Source organism: Cantharellus anzutake, assembly GCF_015039405.1.
Source record: "Cantharellus anzutake strain C23 chromosome Unknown EI90scaffold_20, whole genome shotgun sequence".
Lineage (NCBI taxonomy): Eukaryota > Fungi > Basidiomycota > Agaricomycetes > Cantharellales > Hydnaceae > Cantharellus > Cantharellus anzutake.
Genome location: NW_024066970.1, coordinates 761,231 through 776,249, shown reverse-complemented (window position 1 = coordinate 776,249; position 15,019 = coordinate 761,231). Strand labels below are relative to the sequence as shown.

At 50.1% G+C, this 15,019-nt stretch overlaps 9 protein-coding genes across 9 annotated transcripts; 4 read left to right on the top strand and 5 right to left on the bottom strand.

Moving 5' to 3' along the window:
* The first annotated feature begins 2,797 nt into the window (after window positions 1–2,797).
* Window positions 2,798–3,391, top strand: EI90DRAFT_3055215 (uncharacterized protein). Its single transcript, XM_039060135.1, has 2 exons — window positions 2,798–2,828; window positions 2,982–3,391. The coding sequence occupies exon 2, from the start codon at window positions 3,004–3,006 to the stop codon at window positions 3,157–3,159; it is 156 nt and encodes a 51-aa protein (XP_038916798.1). The 5' UTR covers window positions 2,798–2,828; window positions 2,982–3,003; the 3' UTR covers window positions 3,160–3,391.
* A 133-nt stretch (window positions 3,392–3,524) lies between these two features.
* EI90DRAFT_3055214 (uncharacterized protein) lies at window positions 3,525–3,984 on the bottom strand. The gene is made up of 3 exons (XM_039060134.1): window positions 3,862–3,984; window positions 3,699–3,757; window positions 3,525–3,647 (listed from the first exon to the last, which is right to left on the bottom strand). The coding sequence occupies exons 1-3, from the start codon at window positions 3,864–3,866 to the stop codon at window positions 3,544–3,546; spliced, it is 168 nt and encodes a 55-aa protein (XP_038916797.1). The 5' UTR covers window positions 3,867–3,984; the 3' UTR covers window positions 3,525–3,543.
* Window positions 3,985–5,588: 1,604 nt separating this feature from the next.
* EI90DRAFT_3055209 (amidase) lies at window positions 5,589–7,801 on the top strand. Its single transcript, XM_039060133.1, has 10 exons — window positions 5,589–5,919; window positions 5,976–6,085; window positions 6,137–6,282; window positions 6,342–6,699; window positions 6,747–6,750; window positions 6,772–6,818; window positions 6,875–7,159; window positions 7,183–7,355; window positions 7,409–7,551; window positions 7,608–7,801. The coding sequence occupies exons 1-10, from the start codon at window positions 5,736–5,738 to the stop codon at window positions 7,742–7,744; spliced, it is 1,587 nt and encodes a 528-aa protein (XP_038916796.1). The 5' UTR covers window positions 5,589–5,735; the 3' UTR covers window positions 7,745–7,801.
* Window positions 7,802–7,924: 123 nt separating this feature from the next.
* On the bottom strand, window positions 7,925–8,316 carry EI90DRAFT_2918299 (uncharacterized protein; the record flags this gene model as incomplete). Its single annotated transcript, XM_039054647.1, has 2 exons — window positions 7,925–8,040; window positions 8,094–8,316. 2 exons carry the CDS (start codon window positions 8,314–8,316, stop codon window positions 7,925–7,927), a joined length of 339 nt encoding a protein of 112 aa, XP_038916795.1.
* Window positions 8,317–8,486: 170 nt separating this feature from the next.
* EI90DRAFT_3145453 (ETC complex I subunit conserved region-domain-containing protein) lies at window positions 8,487–8,980 on the top strand (the record flags this gene model as incomplete). Its single annotated transcript, XM_039065293.1, has 3 exons — window positions 8,487–8,553; window positions 8,616–8,871; window positions 8,926–8,980. 3 exons carry the CDS (start codon window positions 8,487–8,489, stop codon window positions 8,978–8,980), a joined length of 378 nt encoding a protein of 125 aa, XP_038916794.1.
* Window positions 8,981–9,612: 632 nt separating this feature from the next.
* Window positions 9,613–11,009, top strand: EI90DRAFT_3280651 (uncharacterized protein; the record flags this gene model as incomplete). Its single annotated transcript, XM_039066774.1, has 7 exons — window positions 9,613–9,652; window positions 9,766–10,011; window positions 10,069–10,189; window positions 10,245–10,345; window positions 10,409–10,713; window positions 10,768–10,870; window positions 10,894–11,009. The coding sequence occupies 7 exons, from the start codon at window positions 9,613–9,615 to the stop codon at window positions 11,007–11,009; spliced, it is 1,032 nt and encodes a 343-aa protein (XP_038916793.1).
* A 277-nt stretch (window positions 11,010–11,286) lies between these two features.
* EI90DRAFT_2918660 (Sm-like ribonucleoprotein) lies at window positions 11,287–11,992 on the bottom strand (the record flags this gene model as incomplete). The annotated part of the gene is made up of 4 exons (XM_039054661.1): window positions 11,287–11,457; window positions 11,561–11,676; window positions 11,769–11,837; window positions 11,938–11,992. The coding sequence occupies 4 exons, from the start codon at window positions 11,990–11,992 to the stop codon at window positions 11,287–11,289; spliced, it is 411 nt and encodes a 136-aa protein (XP_038916792.1).
* A 1,122-nt stretch (window positions 11,993–13,114) lies between these two features.
* EI90DRAFT_3055202 (uncharacterized protein) lies at window positions 13,115–14,123 on the bottom strand (the record flags this gene model as incomplete). Its single annotated transcript, XM_039060132.1, has 3 exons — window positions 13,115–13,627; window positions 13,689–14,007; window positions 14,060–14,123. 3 exons carry the CDS (start codon window positions 14,118–14,120, stop codon window positions 13,612–13,614), a joined length of 396 nt encoding a protein of 131 aa, XP_038916791.1. The 3' UTR covers window positions 13,115–13,611.
* A 159-nt stretch (window positions 14,124–14,282) lies between these two features.
* Window positions 14,283–14,501, bottom strand: EI90DRAFT_2815448 (uncharacterized protein; the record flags this gene model as incomplete). Its single annotated transcript, XM_039053550.1, has 2 exons — window positions 14,283–14,367; window positions 14,422–14,501. Coding segments are annotated over 2 exons (165 nt in total), but the record flags the coding sequence as incomplete, so codon positions are not given.
* Between the last annotated feature and the right edge of the window lie 518 nt (window positions 14,502–15,019).

Sequence of the window (15,019 nt, the reverse complement as noted above, 5' to 3'; positions counted from 1 at the left end):
AAACAGCTTTCGAGGTGGCTGTTTTGGGTGCGAAACATTCCCGTACTCCTGTTAGTCCACCAAGGGAAATTCCTCTCTTTTGTCCTCAACCCTACGGCAACAGACTTCTGAGTCTTTCAAGTCGCGGGGGAAGGTGGACATGTCGTTCAACCATTCAACACGCGTCGGTCTTGGTTTCGTGGCGGCGTTAACGTATAAATGGTTATTTGTTGAGCCTTAGAAATCTTTTTCCCCATGTCATTGCCGTCATTATGTCCCAAAATCTTAGATATAATTCCTGTGAGTGACCAGGCAGTAGAATGATGAAAAAAGCATCTCGATTCTGGAAGTATATATTGACGGATCATGCATTGTCAGGAACTCATGTGCACGTATGGTTCGGGACAACGAGGCGTTCGAGACGACGCGAATCCATTGAAATCCAAATGAAAATTTGATTATGGAATAGTGGAACGAAAACATGCTAATGGCTGGATATGCAACGAGTCGGAGTCTCCTCCCCATCCAATCAGTAAATGAATTTAGCTTCAACAGAGCGCAGTAAAGAGCGAGACTGAGAGACTACGCAATTAGAGGGTCTTCTCTGGTGGACGGAGTGAGGGTTTGACCAATAGAAGATTCTTTGGAGAATATCCAATAGGACGACAGCCCCAAGGTTTATTGTCACGAACGATTAAAAATAGTCAATGCTGGCTGATTGGAGAGCGAACATGGATAACTTACTGAGCAGACCCCCAACATGAGGAGCCCATCGGATGATAAACCGGGACTTGAGGTTCTGATTTGAAATTCAAGCTTGGCAATTGTGTTTCTCGAAGTGCATCTAGACGTTTGCATATGCTAGCGAATGCGAGCAGATCCATAGCATGGGAAATCACCGGCAACCCTACCCCAAGGGATCAGCGCTTGCAAGGGAAATTGTCTTCATTGTGATTCAAGAAATTAGCAATATTGAACCCGCAACGAACCCATTGTATCTAGCCTTCTTGGATGCTTCTGCAAAAATTCCACCAAAATCTTTTCCACCATATAGAGTGCCCAGGGAAAAAGCTAACGCGGCCACTTACACCTAGGTGGGCTATAAGGGAGCCCAGGTCTGCACCTCCCTGTCCTGTTCCCTGTAGTAATTCCCTCCCCTCCTCTTCTAGCCACAACTGCAGCGTTGTAGCCCCCATTTATATCTTCCTAACCTGGCACTAGGGTTCTCATGCATTGTCCGTCGCGACGGCTCCCGCAGTGGTGTGCGGGGTGGCTGTCACAACATTCACACCAGAAGCTACTGGTGTGATGTGGGTGTTGTGCAAGTGCACCCTGCTCACAAAGTGGGAGCTGCTGAGCATTGTTTATTCACTGTACTGTCGCTTGAAAGCTAGGGCCATGCTCGCGTAGCACTACACTCATTCTCAATCCGATTCCTGACGACTCCCGCGATGGTGCGTGAGGAGAGTGTCACAAAGACCGCACCAGAAGCCGCGCCTGGAAGTTGGGGCGGTTGTGCCGGTTCGATGTGGACATTGTGCACAATCCCTTCATTCATAGCGCGGGAGCCATGCGGAATTCACTGATTGAAGTGTTTAGCGGTGCGGCAGAGTCGAAACAATCGGAAAGGGGACCCCAAAAAAGCAATCAGAGTCAGAGTAACACAGTGATCCTGTTCCGCAGCAAGGTCCGCGCACCTCAAGTCCCTCCCCGAATAGTACCAGCCAAGTGAGATGAGCACATCACCGTAGACACAGTCCTTTTATGTCCAGAAACGCTGCTCAGCAGGAGGTAGACGTTCCGTAGCTTTCCAGGGTCTCCGGCCGCGCCCTTCCGTACCTTCCGTGCTCTCCCTTGTGCTAATATTCACGTGAACACGTGGCATTGCTGGATGAACCCATTACATAATACGAAGCTCGGCCAATTACCACGCTTTGTCAGCTCGTGATAGAGGACAGTTCGTATTGAATTGATCTTTTCAATGTTCCAACCCTGACAGTCTCAACATTGCCAACAATTAGAGTGGCGGATGGCTTCCGTTATCGTCGTCTGTGGTGGTGGCATGCCGGAAATCCCTGTTCCTAGGCTGGGAAGGAGGATCCCTGTCTCCCTTCTCGCGCAAGATCAGTTGGTTACCAAATCCTCATAGCGCAACTTGAGCTGGTATTGCGCGTTGCATCAGGCGCATTATGGAAACGAACCGAAGCTACAAGCCACGTTCTGCGGCCAACATGCTGAATATTCCAGAAGCACTATTGCTAGTGGACGGTCTGGACATCTTCCGACGCCCGACCACCGCCCCCAAACCCAAGACGCACATGAGCCTCCGCGCACTGTATCAACGAGCACAGCAGGATGGCTCGGCCGTAGACCCACACAAAACCTGTCGTAGGGCTGGAAGCCACCCGATAACAGCAGGCAACTGTACAGTTTCTATTTATGTTGTCTACTTAGTACGCAAGGGATCCCAGTTTCAACAAGGACTACACTGGCATTGCTAGGAAGATCGCCTCCTCCGCCTGATAGCACGAAACCCATATATGTGTATCCTGTGAAAACGAAAGTCTGGAATGATGAGGATATGCGATCTTCAAGGATGTCCTAGTCATAGATAATGTTACTGTTTCTCAGCTGATGGAAGCGCCTCAATATAATGTGTTGCGCTGGTCTGGGATGGAAATGCGGCGGCTTCTGCGTCCATGCGAAGATAGGCCGGGAATGGCCGGAAAGCATTACTGCCTGTTTGACCCTTCCCGAACGGAACATAGTCAATCACACCAGTGGAAGTCGCCAACGCTGGAAACATGCAACCCAAGCGGCAGAATACACCATTCGGGCGGGTGCGGACGGTAACGCAGTCACTTGCTAGCCCAAAATCTCATGTCTCTTACTACATCTTTGTTGTTGTTCCCGACTCTTCCTCTTCTTCGTGCGTCTTGTCCACGACTCATCCATATGATTTTCGGCTCGTTCGGCTAATTACTCGCTAATGGATGAACTAGTTAAACCCTCGCCCCTGGATCAATGCCCACAGTTACCCGTGGCTCCAACTCACCAACTCACCGCCTGCGCCCCAATCTGAAGCGAGGTTCATGGGAGAGGGCGGGGGTAAGACCTCCCTCCCCTAACCCAAGTCACTGCCCCGAGTTGACAGTCGCAAACGGCACAGCAGGGTTATAGATTTTCAGTGGGGAAGGCCGATAATCCTTGCACCTCGCGTACTCAAATTCATTAAGACTCTCGCACTAGGCAGAAATAATGGATACGCATTTCATTGCCATGTTCCATGTAATAATCGATTAGGCGAATTCGGCAAAGCGGTGGGGGATGGTTATTAGTATATCATGTAGGACGGTATGCGTCCAGGTACATACACAGCGGAGAACAAGTTCAGTCGCAAATAAATAAGGCGAGTCGGTTGCGAAGTTGCGAGAGGAGATTTCAACGGAGAACAAAATGGAAAGTCGACAGCTTGCATGAACTATTTACAACACGTACAGTCCGGTGAAGGGCAGATGGAAACGAATAGCGGTCGGACGGGCAAAAATGAAGAAGGGCTGGAAGTTATGCACTCGCAACACAAGTGAGTCGCAGCGGGGCAAGCGAGTCGCAGTAGTAGAGCAAGGGGAAGGTTATGTCGCGAGAGTTGTAACTTGTAGGCAGCGGGTCTGAAATGCACACGTAAGTTTATGCACCTTCCACGATACAGCAGTACTAACCAGTCGAAAATTGGCGCGTACGTGAAGTAGCCGAGGGAGCGATAGGACAAGAAAAATCCCTTGACGCACTGGGTTAGCGAGCCCCCGACGCAGCGAGAAGAGACTCAGTGATGGTGCCAGCACACGCACGGCCCCCCAACGCTGAAAAAGGGTAGTATCGTACAACATTATTCTAGGCCACTGGCGACCGCGACGACCAGCAAAATAACCTGGAACCTTTTAGTCGGTAGCGTTCCGCGACATACCCTGCGACGGTGAAATGATATCCCCAACTGCTGCCGTGCCCAAGGTGAGGTGCCTGCCTCGCAGGTGGGCGTTGCACTTGAGCCATCCGCTGCAGTGGGTCTGACTGATCCCGTTCCGTGTATGGCCAAATCGCTCCCTAAGTGTTCGCCCCACTCCAGTCTCAGCCAAAAGGACCCAGAAAGTTCGGCTCCCCAATGGTGGAACGGTTATCCTAATAAGATCAGTGATGCAGGTGGGAATATTAGCCTGTAGGGAAGACGTAAAGGAGCCTTTTTTGTCGGCGGGATTTGAAAATATGAATTCAACGATTATACAACTCCGATAAATGAGTTGAAGGGTTGGCGATAGACTTATTAGATAAGTGGCGAGAAAGGATGGGGAGCATGTATTGGCCTCGTTGCACCATGAAGAGGCGCAAATATCAGTGACTGAATAGAATGTCAAAGAAGGGTAGGACTTCATCGCGTGGTCGACAAGAGATTTATGGGAAATACAATAAAAAATCTCAATAAAAGCGTTCCCGAAGAATCGTCAGGGTCGACTTCACCAGCCAAAGCGATACAGTCACACATCATTGTTAGGGTGTAATTCGAAGCCAGAAGATCAAACCCCTGGCACCTATTTGGGAGGGTAATCCGCGCCAGCTTCCTGGGTCGCCTTGCACGTAAAAATGTCTCGCATCTCTCCATTCGGCAAGTGTGGCTGCCTGTTCTTGGGTTCACAACTGCAACCATCGTATTTTTGTCGGATCGCGGATCAATCTGCACAGAATTCCAGAATGGACCAGCATATTGAGAAGCAGAAACGATAATGATATCTTTCACGAACATCGTAGATCTCTGAGAACTCTTCCAGTAGTTGCACGTAAGCCTCCGGTCGATCGCCGTAGCTAGCCCCATCCAGTATCTCCGCAGCTATTCGGGCCCTAAGGGAAGCTGTACGCTGATATCTCTGACAGCACTGGAAACGTGTTCGTTCCTTGAATCGTCATTGCATCCGTGCACCAGAGTCTTGATCCTATGCCCCCCCACGGGCGCGGAGGGGCCTTTGTAACTATGTATGAATCGTTTGCAATGCTATGCCACAGCTCCCGGCCCGACTCAACATCGAATATTTTGTGCAGGCACGGAGGTCCGCGGCCTTGAGAGTCATCCCTTGAATCGAGCACTCAACTCGCCGCGGATGCTGTTCTTAGCCACCCAACGGACTAGGTCTCCTCTTCGGATACTGGAGAACATCTACTGGAGCGTTCCCGTTTCAGGGATCAAAGTAACGGTTGGTTTGACTTATACGAAAAGACAATTGCAATTGGACCATAGAAGAGGCTTCCCGACACCTCAGTGACCATACAAAAGAATTCCCTCGAGCAATACCTTGGATACTTGGGGTAATCCTGATCGCGCCACGAAAGCCACTGGTACTGAATGGTGGCAGCCACTTCCCACGGTCTGGTCGCCAGCGTTGGTTTGAATCGCAGTGCCAATGCCCAATACGTCCACACCTGACTGGAGAGAGCGAGCGAGAGCGCGTCGGTTGAAGCAATCAGCACAAATACCGAAGGAATGGATGCTACAACATCACCCACAGAACCTCAATGTCCTGGATATTCCCGCAAAATCTGGGATACTGACCCCGTTAGAGATTGAGATCACCGAGACGAAAGATATTTTAGTTCTGCTCCGCAAGCTTGCTACCGGGGAGTGGTCGAGTGTCATCGTCACTACTGCCTTCTACAAGCGTGCCATTATAGCCCACCAGCTTGTGAGTTGTACCTTCCATCATGCCGACTGAATGTGGTCCACGAACCGACCAAAGACAAACTGTCTAACGGAAATCTTTGTTGATGATGCCCTACGATGGGCGCAACGTGCGGATGAGTATCTTGCGACCCATAAGAAGCCCATAGGATCCCTCCATGGGCTTCCAATTTCTCTCAAGGACCAATGCCGCATAATTGGTCTTGAAACAATCATGGGCACGTCTTTCAAGGGCAGCTAACCACAATACCTTGTATGTTCATTTCCATTTTAGGTTACGTGTCATGGATCGGCCAAAAGGCTAAATACAACTGCACCCTGGTCGATATCCTCCTCGAAGCAGGTGGGGTACCATTCGTCAGGACGAACGTGCCACAGACGCTTGTAAGTACTCGGGCTCTCTGTTTACTAGGGTGTATGAATGATCTTTCCAAGTGGTGGGGGGAGACGCATAACAACGTCTTTGGTCGAACCTTCAATCCCTACAACAGATCACTTACCTGTGGCGGAAGCTCTGGCGGAGAATCGGCTCTACTTGCCCTGGGAGGAAGCCCTCTTGGTATAGGGACGGATATTGGTGGGTGAGTAGTTTGCATCTATGGAGCTCGAAATGCGGTAATCGGCCGTGCGTGTCTGTTAGGTCTGTCCGCATCCCAACTGTGTTCACAGGCCTTTACGGCCTTCGGCCGAGCACTCATCGGCTTCCATATTGGGGGCTTGTTAACTCATGTCTCGGTCAAGAATCTATCCACTCCGTCTTGGGGCCGATGGCTCCATCGTTAACTGCCCTCCGCGAATTCACGAAGGCAGTCATAGACAGAAAGCCTTGGCTGAAAGACCCCACATGTGTTAAAATCCCCTGGGATCAAGCGGCCGAAAACCTCAGCGATCATGGGGGCAGTGGTGCTCAGTTATGTTTCGCTTTCATGTGGGACAACGGGATCGTGAAGCCCACTCCTCCTGTCACGCGTGCATTGGAAATTACGAAGAGAGCTCTAGTTGAGGCTGGACATATTGGAAAGTCGACTTCACGAACATTGCCCAGCATCGTCTGACTATTTGAACTGAAGTGATCGATTGGATTAACCTGCTTCATCACGAACTTCACGTCAACATTGTCAGTGGGTCTTTGATCCTCTCATGATCCAAGCGACTCACCTCAACGTCATGAAGCATCGCATATATGCTGCTGATGGCGGAGAAGATGCAACTGGGGATTGTGCAGCTTCGGGTGAGCCGCTACTGCACACCCTGATTCCCTGTCCAGACGAGCACGAAGAGTTCGGGTATCACTTTGGACCAATACCAAAGCCTGTAACTTCTGACGGAAGGATCTTCAACCATCCACCATTGAAGTCTAATTTGGAGCGTATGTCGGCTGGCTATGGGGAGCTTGGCAACAAGACGCCTCCAAGCACCGGGTCGAGCGCTGAATACGAGACGGAAGAAGAGCCCCCCGTGTTGGCCCAATGGCACCCGAGGGGAAGGCATCTGCATGGGGGCTCTGGAAACTTCATGCCGAGCTGAGGGCACACGGGAAGGCTTACCTTGATCATTGGGAGGCGACAAAAAGCCGGACTGGGACAGGTAGACCCGTTGATGCCATTATTTGTCCAGGTGCCGCGTATCCTGCACCGCCGCATGGTTATAATTCGTGCGTGAATGTCAAAAAACAGCAGAGACGGCACTAACAGATTTCTACCCCAGAGACAGTTTTTATACCTCCCTGTGGAATGGGCTCGACTACTCTAGTTGCACGTTCCCGGTAACGACCGTGGATGTAGCGCTTGATCAGAAGCTTCACCGGCATACATTCCACAATCATGAAGATGAGTTTATTTACAGCTGGTGTGAGTAGCAATACCCAGGTCCATTTATATGCGTATCATACAACTCTTTCCTCTAGATGATCCTGCCATTTTCAGGCACGCGCCTGTTGGCCTGCAGTTGGTGGGACGAACCCACGAGGAGGAGGCTGTACTTTCTATGACTCAGATTGTCATGACCGCGCTGGAAGTCATGAATATCCAAGAGAGTAGATGATGCTCGAATTTCAATGATAGAATTACAATGTAGTGATCGATTTGAAACAAAATTAGTCCGCAGGAAACAATATTCGTCGGACTAGTATTCAATAGGTTTGATACGACATACTTGGGGCCCTGTTTGAAGATCCGCAATTGAGGGGTCGACAGATCCCAAGTGACCGAAATGCTATTCCATCTACTGTTCTCCGGCTGCAACGTCACGCTTTCTGGCTCTCGACAATTGGCTGTAGCACGTCGGGCACAAGTTATGCGAAAGTTTCGGCTGCCCACACGCAGGACACGCGACAATATCTATTCCATCATTGAAACCCAATCTGCTTCATGTTGGAAATCTGTTGACTTACTGGTTTTGTCCTTCAGGCCTTTGTGGGCGCTTCGCATCGATTTTCGCGAGTGCGACACCTTCTTTTTTGGCACAGCAAGAAGAATTGAAGGGAATAGGTCTTCGAGTAGTTCCGCGACGAGTGACTTTGGCCGAGTCTCAGTTAAGGTTAGTGGTGAGGGTTGCCCGGGGGTTGAGGAGAATACTGGAATTGAAATCGATTGTAACAAAAATTTGGGTATCATGCCATCCAGAAAGGGGAAAAGCCTTCTGCGGAACGGCTGGGTAAGGGTGAAGGATGTCATCGAATATTGAGGATTCTAATCCAAGCTCGCACAAGAGTTTGTGAACACCAATCCGGCAAGTGCCGTTCCCACGGCCGAGGCCCGTGTGAGAAGTGCACGTCAAAACGATCATGTTGAGGGTATTCCGACCACTGAGGCAGGCAACGAAGCTGACAACTGGGATAGTTGGTTTGGAGGGTATGCATTGACAATTTTTTCCTCGCCTTAGTTTTTCAACTTGTTCCTTGTTGTACAAACAGTTCACCCCAATCCGGTACCTACCCTGGCACAAACGTACCGCTCCACGCTCGCCTTGGTCAGAAGGGGCATACCTGAAACCGCTGTTTATCGTCAGAGTGTGGAGGCCTCTACGGAGCACAAACTTTCGATAGTGGAGGCTGCTAAGGGTGACGTTTCTCGTGTTGAGAAGGAGATTGGACAAGGACAGATCGAGGAACTCATTGTCGCCGCCGAGAAGGAGCTTTCCCTGGCTGAGAAAATGATAGAATGGAAGCCGTGAGCATCCTCCTTTTCTCTATTTACATTTGATGCGCTGACACCCTTTGTCAGATGGGAGCCTCTCGAAGAGAAACCTGTACCCGGTCAATGGGAATACTTCAATTAATGTATCATGAGCGCACCATTTGGACCTTCTTTTTCCCCAAGCTAATCTGAAATGCCTCCAATTAGATCGTGACCTAATGAATAATTGCAACACGGTCATTGGGCGTTCGCATATCGGGGGGTGCAACCCAAATCGCTTCAACCAGTTCCACGGCTCATTGATTGGCTGGTGGTCACACCAGATTGACAGCTTCGAATTTCCAACGCTGATTTGTGAGATAAACAGGCTAGTCATCATCTTGTTAGTGCTACCATTTAGAGTGCATTTTGAGATGTCCTCATGGTGTCGAAGTGCCTCTCATGTACTCAATTCTGCGTTCGCAGGATAGCATCCTGAATATCGATTGTTGGCAATTACTAGGCACTTACTACGAATCCAACTCCGGATCTATCGTTCACTATGGGATGTCGTTCTTAGTATATCGCACACTCAGTAGGTTTGCGCCTTGCGGGATTGAGGGTTACTTGCGATGATAATTCACACTGCTTGGCCCAAATGAGCAGCTGGTGCATAGTTTACGTAATTCGGAATTTGCCCGCAACACTTTTGACGACGCGATTTGCGCGAGACTATCGTCAAACTCCTGCCAAACAGCGGCCTGGTAATTAGACCAGCCAGAGCTTAGGTCCCGGATGCCGGTGGCCGCCAAAAACATGTTCACCCTGCTGGACGGTACGTACAGGGTGTCACTTTTTTTTTCCAACAACGCAATCTGCACAGATTCTGCACGCAACGCACGATGCTGAGTGTCCTTATCTTTCTACAACTCACGTCTACTTGAATAGACGAGGTGGAGTTATCCTCCTCGGAGCCCAAGCCTACTTCTGATCCCGCGCCTGCTCCTGAACCTGAGCCTGCAGCGGAAGCACCCGCGCCCCGCCAAAACCGCGGTCGTGCTACCGCCGGGCCCGCTTCTCGCAGTGGAAAATATCCTCGTCGTGGAGGTGCGCCAGCATCCCAAGAAGGGCCAGCTGAGGCCAATCCTCCTGAAATTGCGGAGCGATTTGATAACACGGAGGCTCGAGGCGAGCGTAAGTCGTCGGTTTACACGTTTGTTGCCTTTTATCCGGAAATGATTTTTGTTTTAGCCGAACGTGGCCGTGGCCGTGGTGGACGCGGCGGACGAGGTGGGCGCGGCGGACGCGGTCGTGGTGATGGTGACAATTACCGAGGCCGTCCATTTGACAGGCACAGCCAGACTGGCAGGGTGTAAGTAGATAACACGTTCTGGGATGGCTCTTGCACTAAGGCTTGCACACCTCAGTGATTCGGAGAAGACGATCGAACAAGGCTGGGGTGCAAACAAGGGCGACGCTGAATTCACTGCCGAAACCGAAGGCCAAGCCGATGCCCAGGGAGAATGGGGTGGAGCTGCCAAAGACACCGTTGATTCTGAATGGAATACTGCAGTCGTTACTGACGCCGCAGCGTGGGGGGAGGCAGCCCCTACTACCGATGGAAATGCTTGGGGGGAGGCACCTCCTGCTACTGATGGAAATGCTTGGGGACAGGCCCCAGCGCCGACTTCGGGAGATGTTAATACTAAGGAGGAGCCTCAAAGAGAAGAGGAGGACAGGACCATTACCTTCGATCAGTACCTTGCAAAGAAGAAGGTTGAAGAAACCAGTGCTCTCCCCAAAACGGAAGGCAGGCGGGTTGCTGATGACGGGCAATGGAAGGATGCTGTCCAATTTTCGAGAGATGATGAGGAGGACGTTTACTTCGCTGGGAAGGTAAAATTCAGGTTTTTCATCCATCTCCAATCTCGCTGAATATATTTGCCACAGGCCAAGACCGGTGCTCCCAAGCCTCGACCGAAGAAAGAGGAAAAGATTTTCATTGAAATCGATGGTCGCTTCGATCGACCTGGGGGACGCGGTCGTGGTCGTGGTCGAGGTGGGACCGCTATGGAGATCGCGGTGGGGACAGGGGTCGCGGAGGTCGAGGGCGTGGCGGACGCCGAGAGGGCAACGGGGACACCAACTTTGTCGATGTTGAGGATCAAACTGCCTTTCCATCACTCTCTTAATGGCTTCTCGGCATCCTTCACAAAATAATGCGGGTATTACGTGTTTCCGCCATCGCCTTATCTTCTAACCCGTTTCCATCTTGATTTCATCTATTCTTGCACGCAATTGTAGCTAGGTATCGTTGCGTATTCTTAGTCCGACAATTCCGGCGTTATACAATGGGGTTATAACTGAGCTATGATTTGCCCTCAACGAAAGATGAATTAATCAAAAACCACTCAGACGCCACTCAAAATGCAAAAGGCTTGTACTGTGTACAAAGCTGTTCATTGGAGGCTAATATCCATCACCTTCACCACCCTCTTTACAGAAACCGAGATGGTCGAACAACAATGACGCCCTCATACTGTCCCGTCGCTTTCGGTCTTCCATATGTTGTCTATTCAGATCTATCATGAGCTGAGTATCGGCAGAAGCTAGCGGGAAGTCGTCTTCAGCATCCAGATCCTGTAGTGCATAATAGCCGACACATCCAGAATGGGCCGAATGAGAAATCGATTTGGGGCTTGAGTCAATGAAAATCAAATCTGAGCAACAAACAAGAACGAACAATTTCCCCACAAAGTACAACGTTCTCCCCTCGAATGCAGAAAAGGCCACGCGGTATATCGGAGTATGAATTTTCATATATCACTCGTTCGATCGTGCTCTCCAGCACGAGATTGGCTGAGGACATTTGGATAAGCCCCCACATTAACATGAATATGAACTCCCGTCAGGATCGTCAGGTAGTACGCTTCTGCTGAGGAGCATCTCACCAAACTGATCATAGGACCTTAGCACACCCAGCAATTTCCGCCCATCTCGCAGCAAAACGACTAACTTTTCTAAAATAATTAGAAGCATAGCCCGAAATGACATAATTCATACAGAGATGTCACTACCACATTGGAAAGAACGTCATTTTGTCTAAGTTGGTATACTCACTGTCAACGAAGTCCGAGAGTGACCCAGACGTCGTGAACGGGATCAATGAATCCATGGACTGCGCGGTGAGTTGGGATTCCATTGGTCAGATCACGTCACGTGAGGGACGTTGTTCTCTAAAAGGAAGGAAACGAACTCGTTGGGCACCCATAGACATTTTCACCGCATTGTAAGGTGCTTAAATAATGGTCTCAATCCCCTTTGTATGATTTACTCTCGTGTGCTTGTCGATTATTTTTTAAAAGCAAGTTCTCGGATCAAATAATTGAATTTATCTCAGCACAGCGCCGAGCAAGACAGAAGCTTCCCTAGTCTACATCTGGTACATTGAAAGATATCTGCACAGCACACCCTTTGGTCCCTGGTATTGTTTATACAAAAGTAAATGAATGGAATGACTCTGAAGTGAAGCCTGCTGGCTGTGGGGCTCCCGAAGTGTGGGTACGGTCAAGTTGAACCCAGCTGAACGAGGACGATGTATAGCGACTCCAAAAGCATCCAAACCTCTCCCACCTCTGATGCATAGCGCATTAGCGCTCGAAGCAAGCTCTCGCCGTAGCCGTGTCATCCTGATGCCAACAGAGGCTGGGTTGACACGACGGAGTGGCTGAAGCTTCTACTTGCGCTAGCGGTCTGAATCATGAGAAGGAGTCGAGGGGGAGTAGAGGGGGGAGTTGTTCTGCTGCATTCAGGCCAAGTGAGTCGCATTTTTATAGGCGAGGCGGACGGAGAATCGCGCAGTTTTTCCCAGGGTTCACCCCGTGCGCATTGTGGCAGCGGTTCTGTGCATGAAAGAGCGATCAAAAGCGGTGTATTGTCAGTCGCATGTAAGCCGCGAGCTGGGAATTGATTTGCAGCGCGGATCGCAGCATTCCAACCACCACAATATAGTCATAAAGTCAGATCTAAAGGGTGAAGGGACCACACTTCGATTTCCGCCGAGTTTTGGCGGCGATGAGATCAAATTAAGGTGCGGTCGTTGAGGGCCCTAATCAGAGCAAGGGGCATGTGTTATTTGTGTTGTTTGAGAGTCAGTTGGGATTTCATGTCAAAATCAAAAATTCAAAACTGGCAGAATTTTGTTCCTCCGCTTCTCCGCCGAACCCCTGGAAATTCATACACTCGACAATACCAATAAGTCAATGGCAAGGGTCACGTCCGCTGATCCCTTTATCCAATTGAATCTGTGCCACTCTAGATGTCTCGCCGCAGGAAGCAGCGAGGGTTGTTCCAAAGCGTAAACTCGTATATAAGACTAATGTTTCCCATTCAGATGCTACCTACAAAATCACTTTATTATTTAAAATTCACTATGATTTTTTGTTTGTCCTGATCCTCGTCAAAAGTGCAAGGTCTCCATTATCCTGGTACCATCCCCCCACGTTTTTCGCGTTTTGTCCACGCTGCAGCAGCTATCTCGCGGGCGTGAAGGTAGCTTTCATGTTTCTCCATATCTTTCCGGATATGACGTTCGTGTTTGGACAAACCCTCCAAATTCTGATACTAAGGCAGAGACGTCGTAGTTAAGGTGAGGTTGATAAATGAGGTCACTTGAATTGACTTGCCAGTCCTCTACGCTCCAACTCGAAATCCCCCTCTTTTAGTTCCTCCCACCTATCGCACGAATTCAGATGCCCCCTCATCAGCGTGTGGTTGAATTGCGACTGCACGAAATCACACACCCTGAATGGCGAGCACATTTCCTTTTTACCTCACAAAACCAAGGCCCTGATGCAGAATACACACCATAGTCCTCGTCTTCCGGATAATACAAATCATGTCTGCCACCAGCTTCTAGCCACTCTTCTAGTCTGTCATCATCCATCAGTAATCGATAATCGAAACCACACTGCCCTTGATCGGATTCGTGCGCCCGACCCTTCGCCCTGCTCAAGAGGATATCGAGGGCCTCCAGTTGTTGTAGGCGGTGCTCATCCCTTGCTCTCCTCTCACCAATCCTGCTCAAATCCCGTGCTAACTGCGTCAGTTGTCGCTTGATATGATCGATAGTGAAGTAATCTTGGTCGAACTGCATTTTCGCGGCGCTGGATGTTTGGACCTCCACTGATGGTAAGAGCATGCCTTCTCGAGGGCGTGCATGTGCAATAACTGGGTGTTCCAGGAGACGGCTCGTCTCTCCATCCCAATTGTCCAGCTTCATACTCATCGTTCGTATTCCACATTCGTCCGAACAAAACTTAGAAAGTGGAGGTCGCGCGGCATGCGTACATTCCGGGCGGGCACAGACCGGTTTGTAGGACGTTACAAGGCTCGGTTCCACTGTGGACAATGGGATTCATAGTGAGTCTCACAATCCACCTCATCGATCCCGACTTACCCTCATGGCACTTGGGACAATAGAATTTATCCACTAGCTCCACAACTTGCTCACTCAACTGCACGCATTCGGTGTGATACCATTCGTCGCACCTGAAAACTGACGACGTCGATCCCACACAACCTGACATCCGCAAGTGAACTCACTTGTCGCACGCAACCATGATCTTTTCATCGTCGTAAAGTGTTTGGCAGATGCAGTACACTCTACTGTCCACTTCCTCTTCAATATCCTCCTCCGCTAACTCCTCCTCCTCTGGCGGGGGTGTATTTGCGTCTGGTTGAGACGTTGGAGTCTCTGAGGCGGAACCACTACGAACTCCATTGGAAGCACCCCTCAGCTGCTGCACTCGTGCTTTTGGCGCAGACCCTTTTTGCTGGGCCTTTGAAACATTCTTTGGCCTTGGTTTCGCTTTTGGTCTGGAAGTAGAGGGCTTCTTGGGCTTTCCGCGAGCCTGGATGAACAATTTATATCATTGACAAATCAATATGCTATTATGCTGAACAGGGACAGAAGCCCGCCTTCATTGCGGCCTTCGCGGACGCCTGCGTTAGTCCCTTCGACTCCGTCTCGCCGGTGGATTCTGGGAGAGTCGATGACTCGCGAGGCTCGGAAGCCATCATCTCGAGGTCCTCAGCGGCATCAGCCATCAAGTCTTCGTTAGTGTTTTCATCACCGATACCCTCTAGGAGCTCGCTGTAGGTGTCATCAGTTTCCATCGTTGGACTAACTGGTGGCGTATCG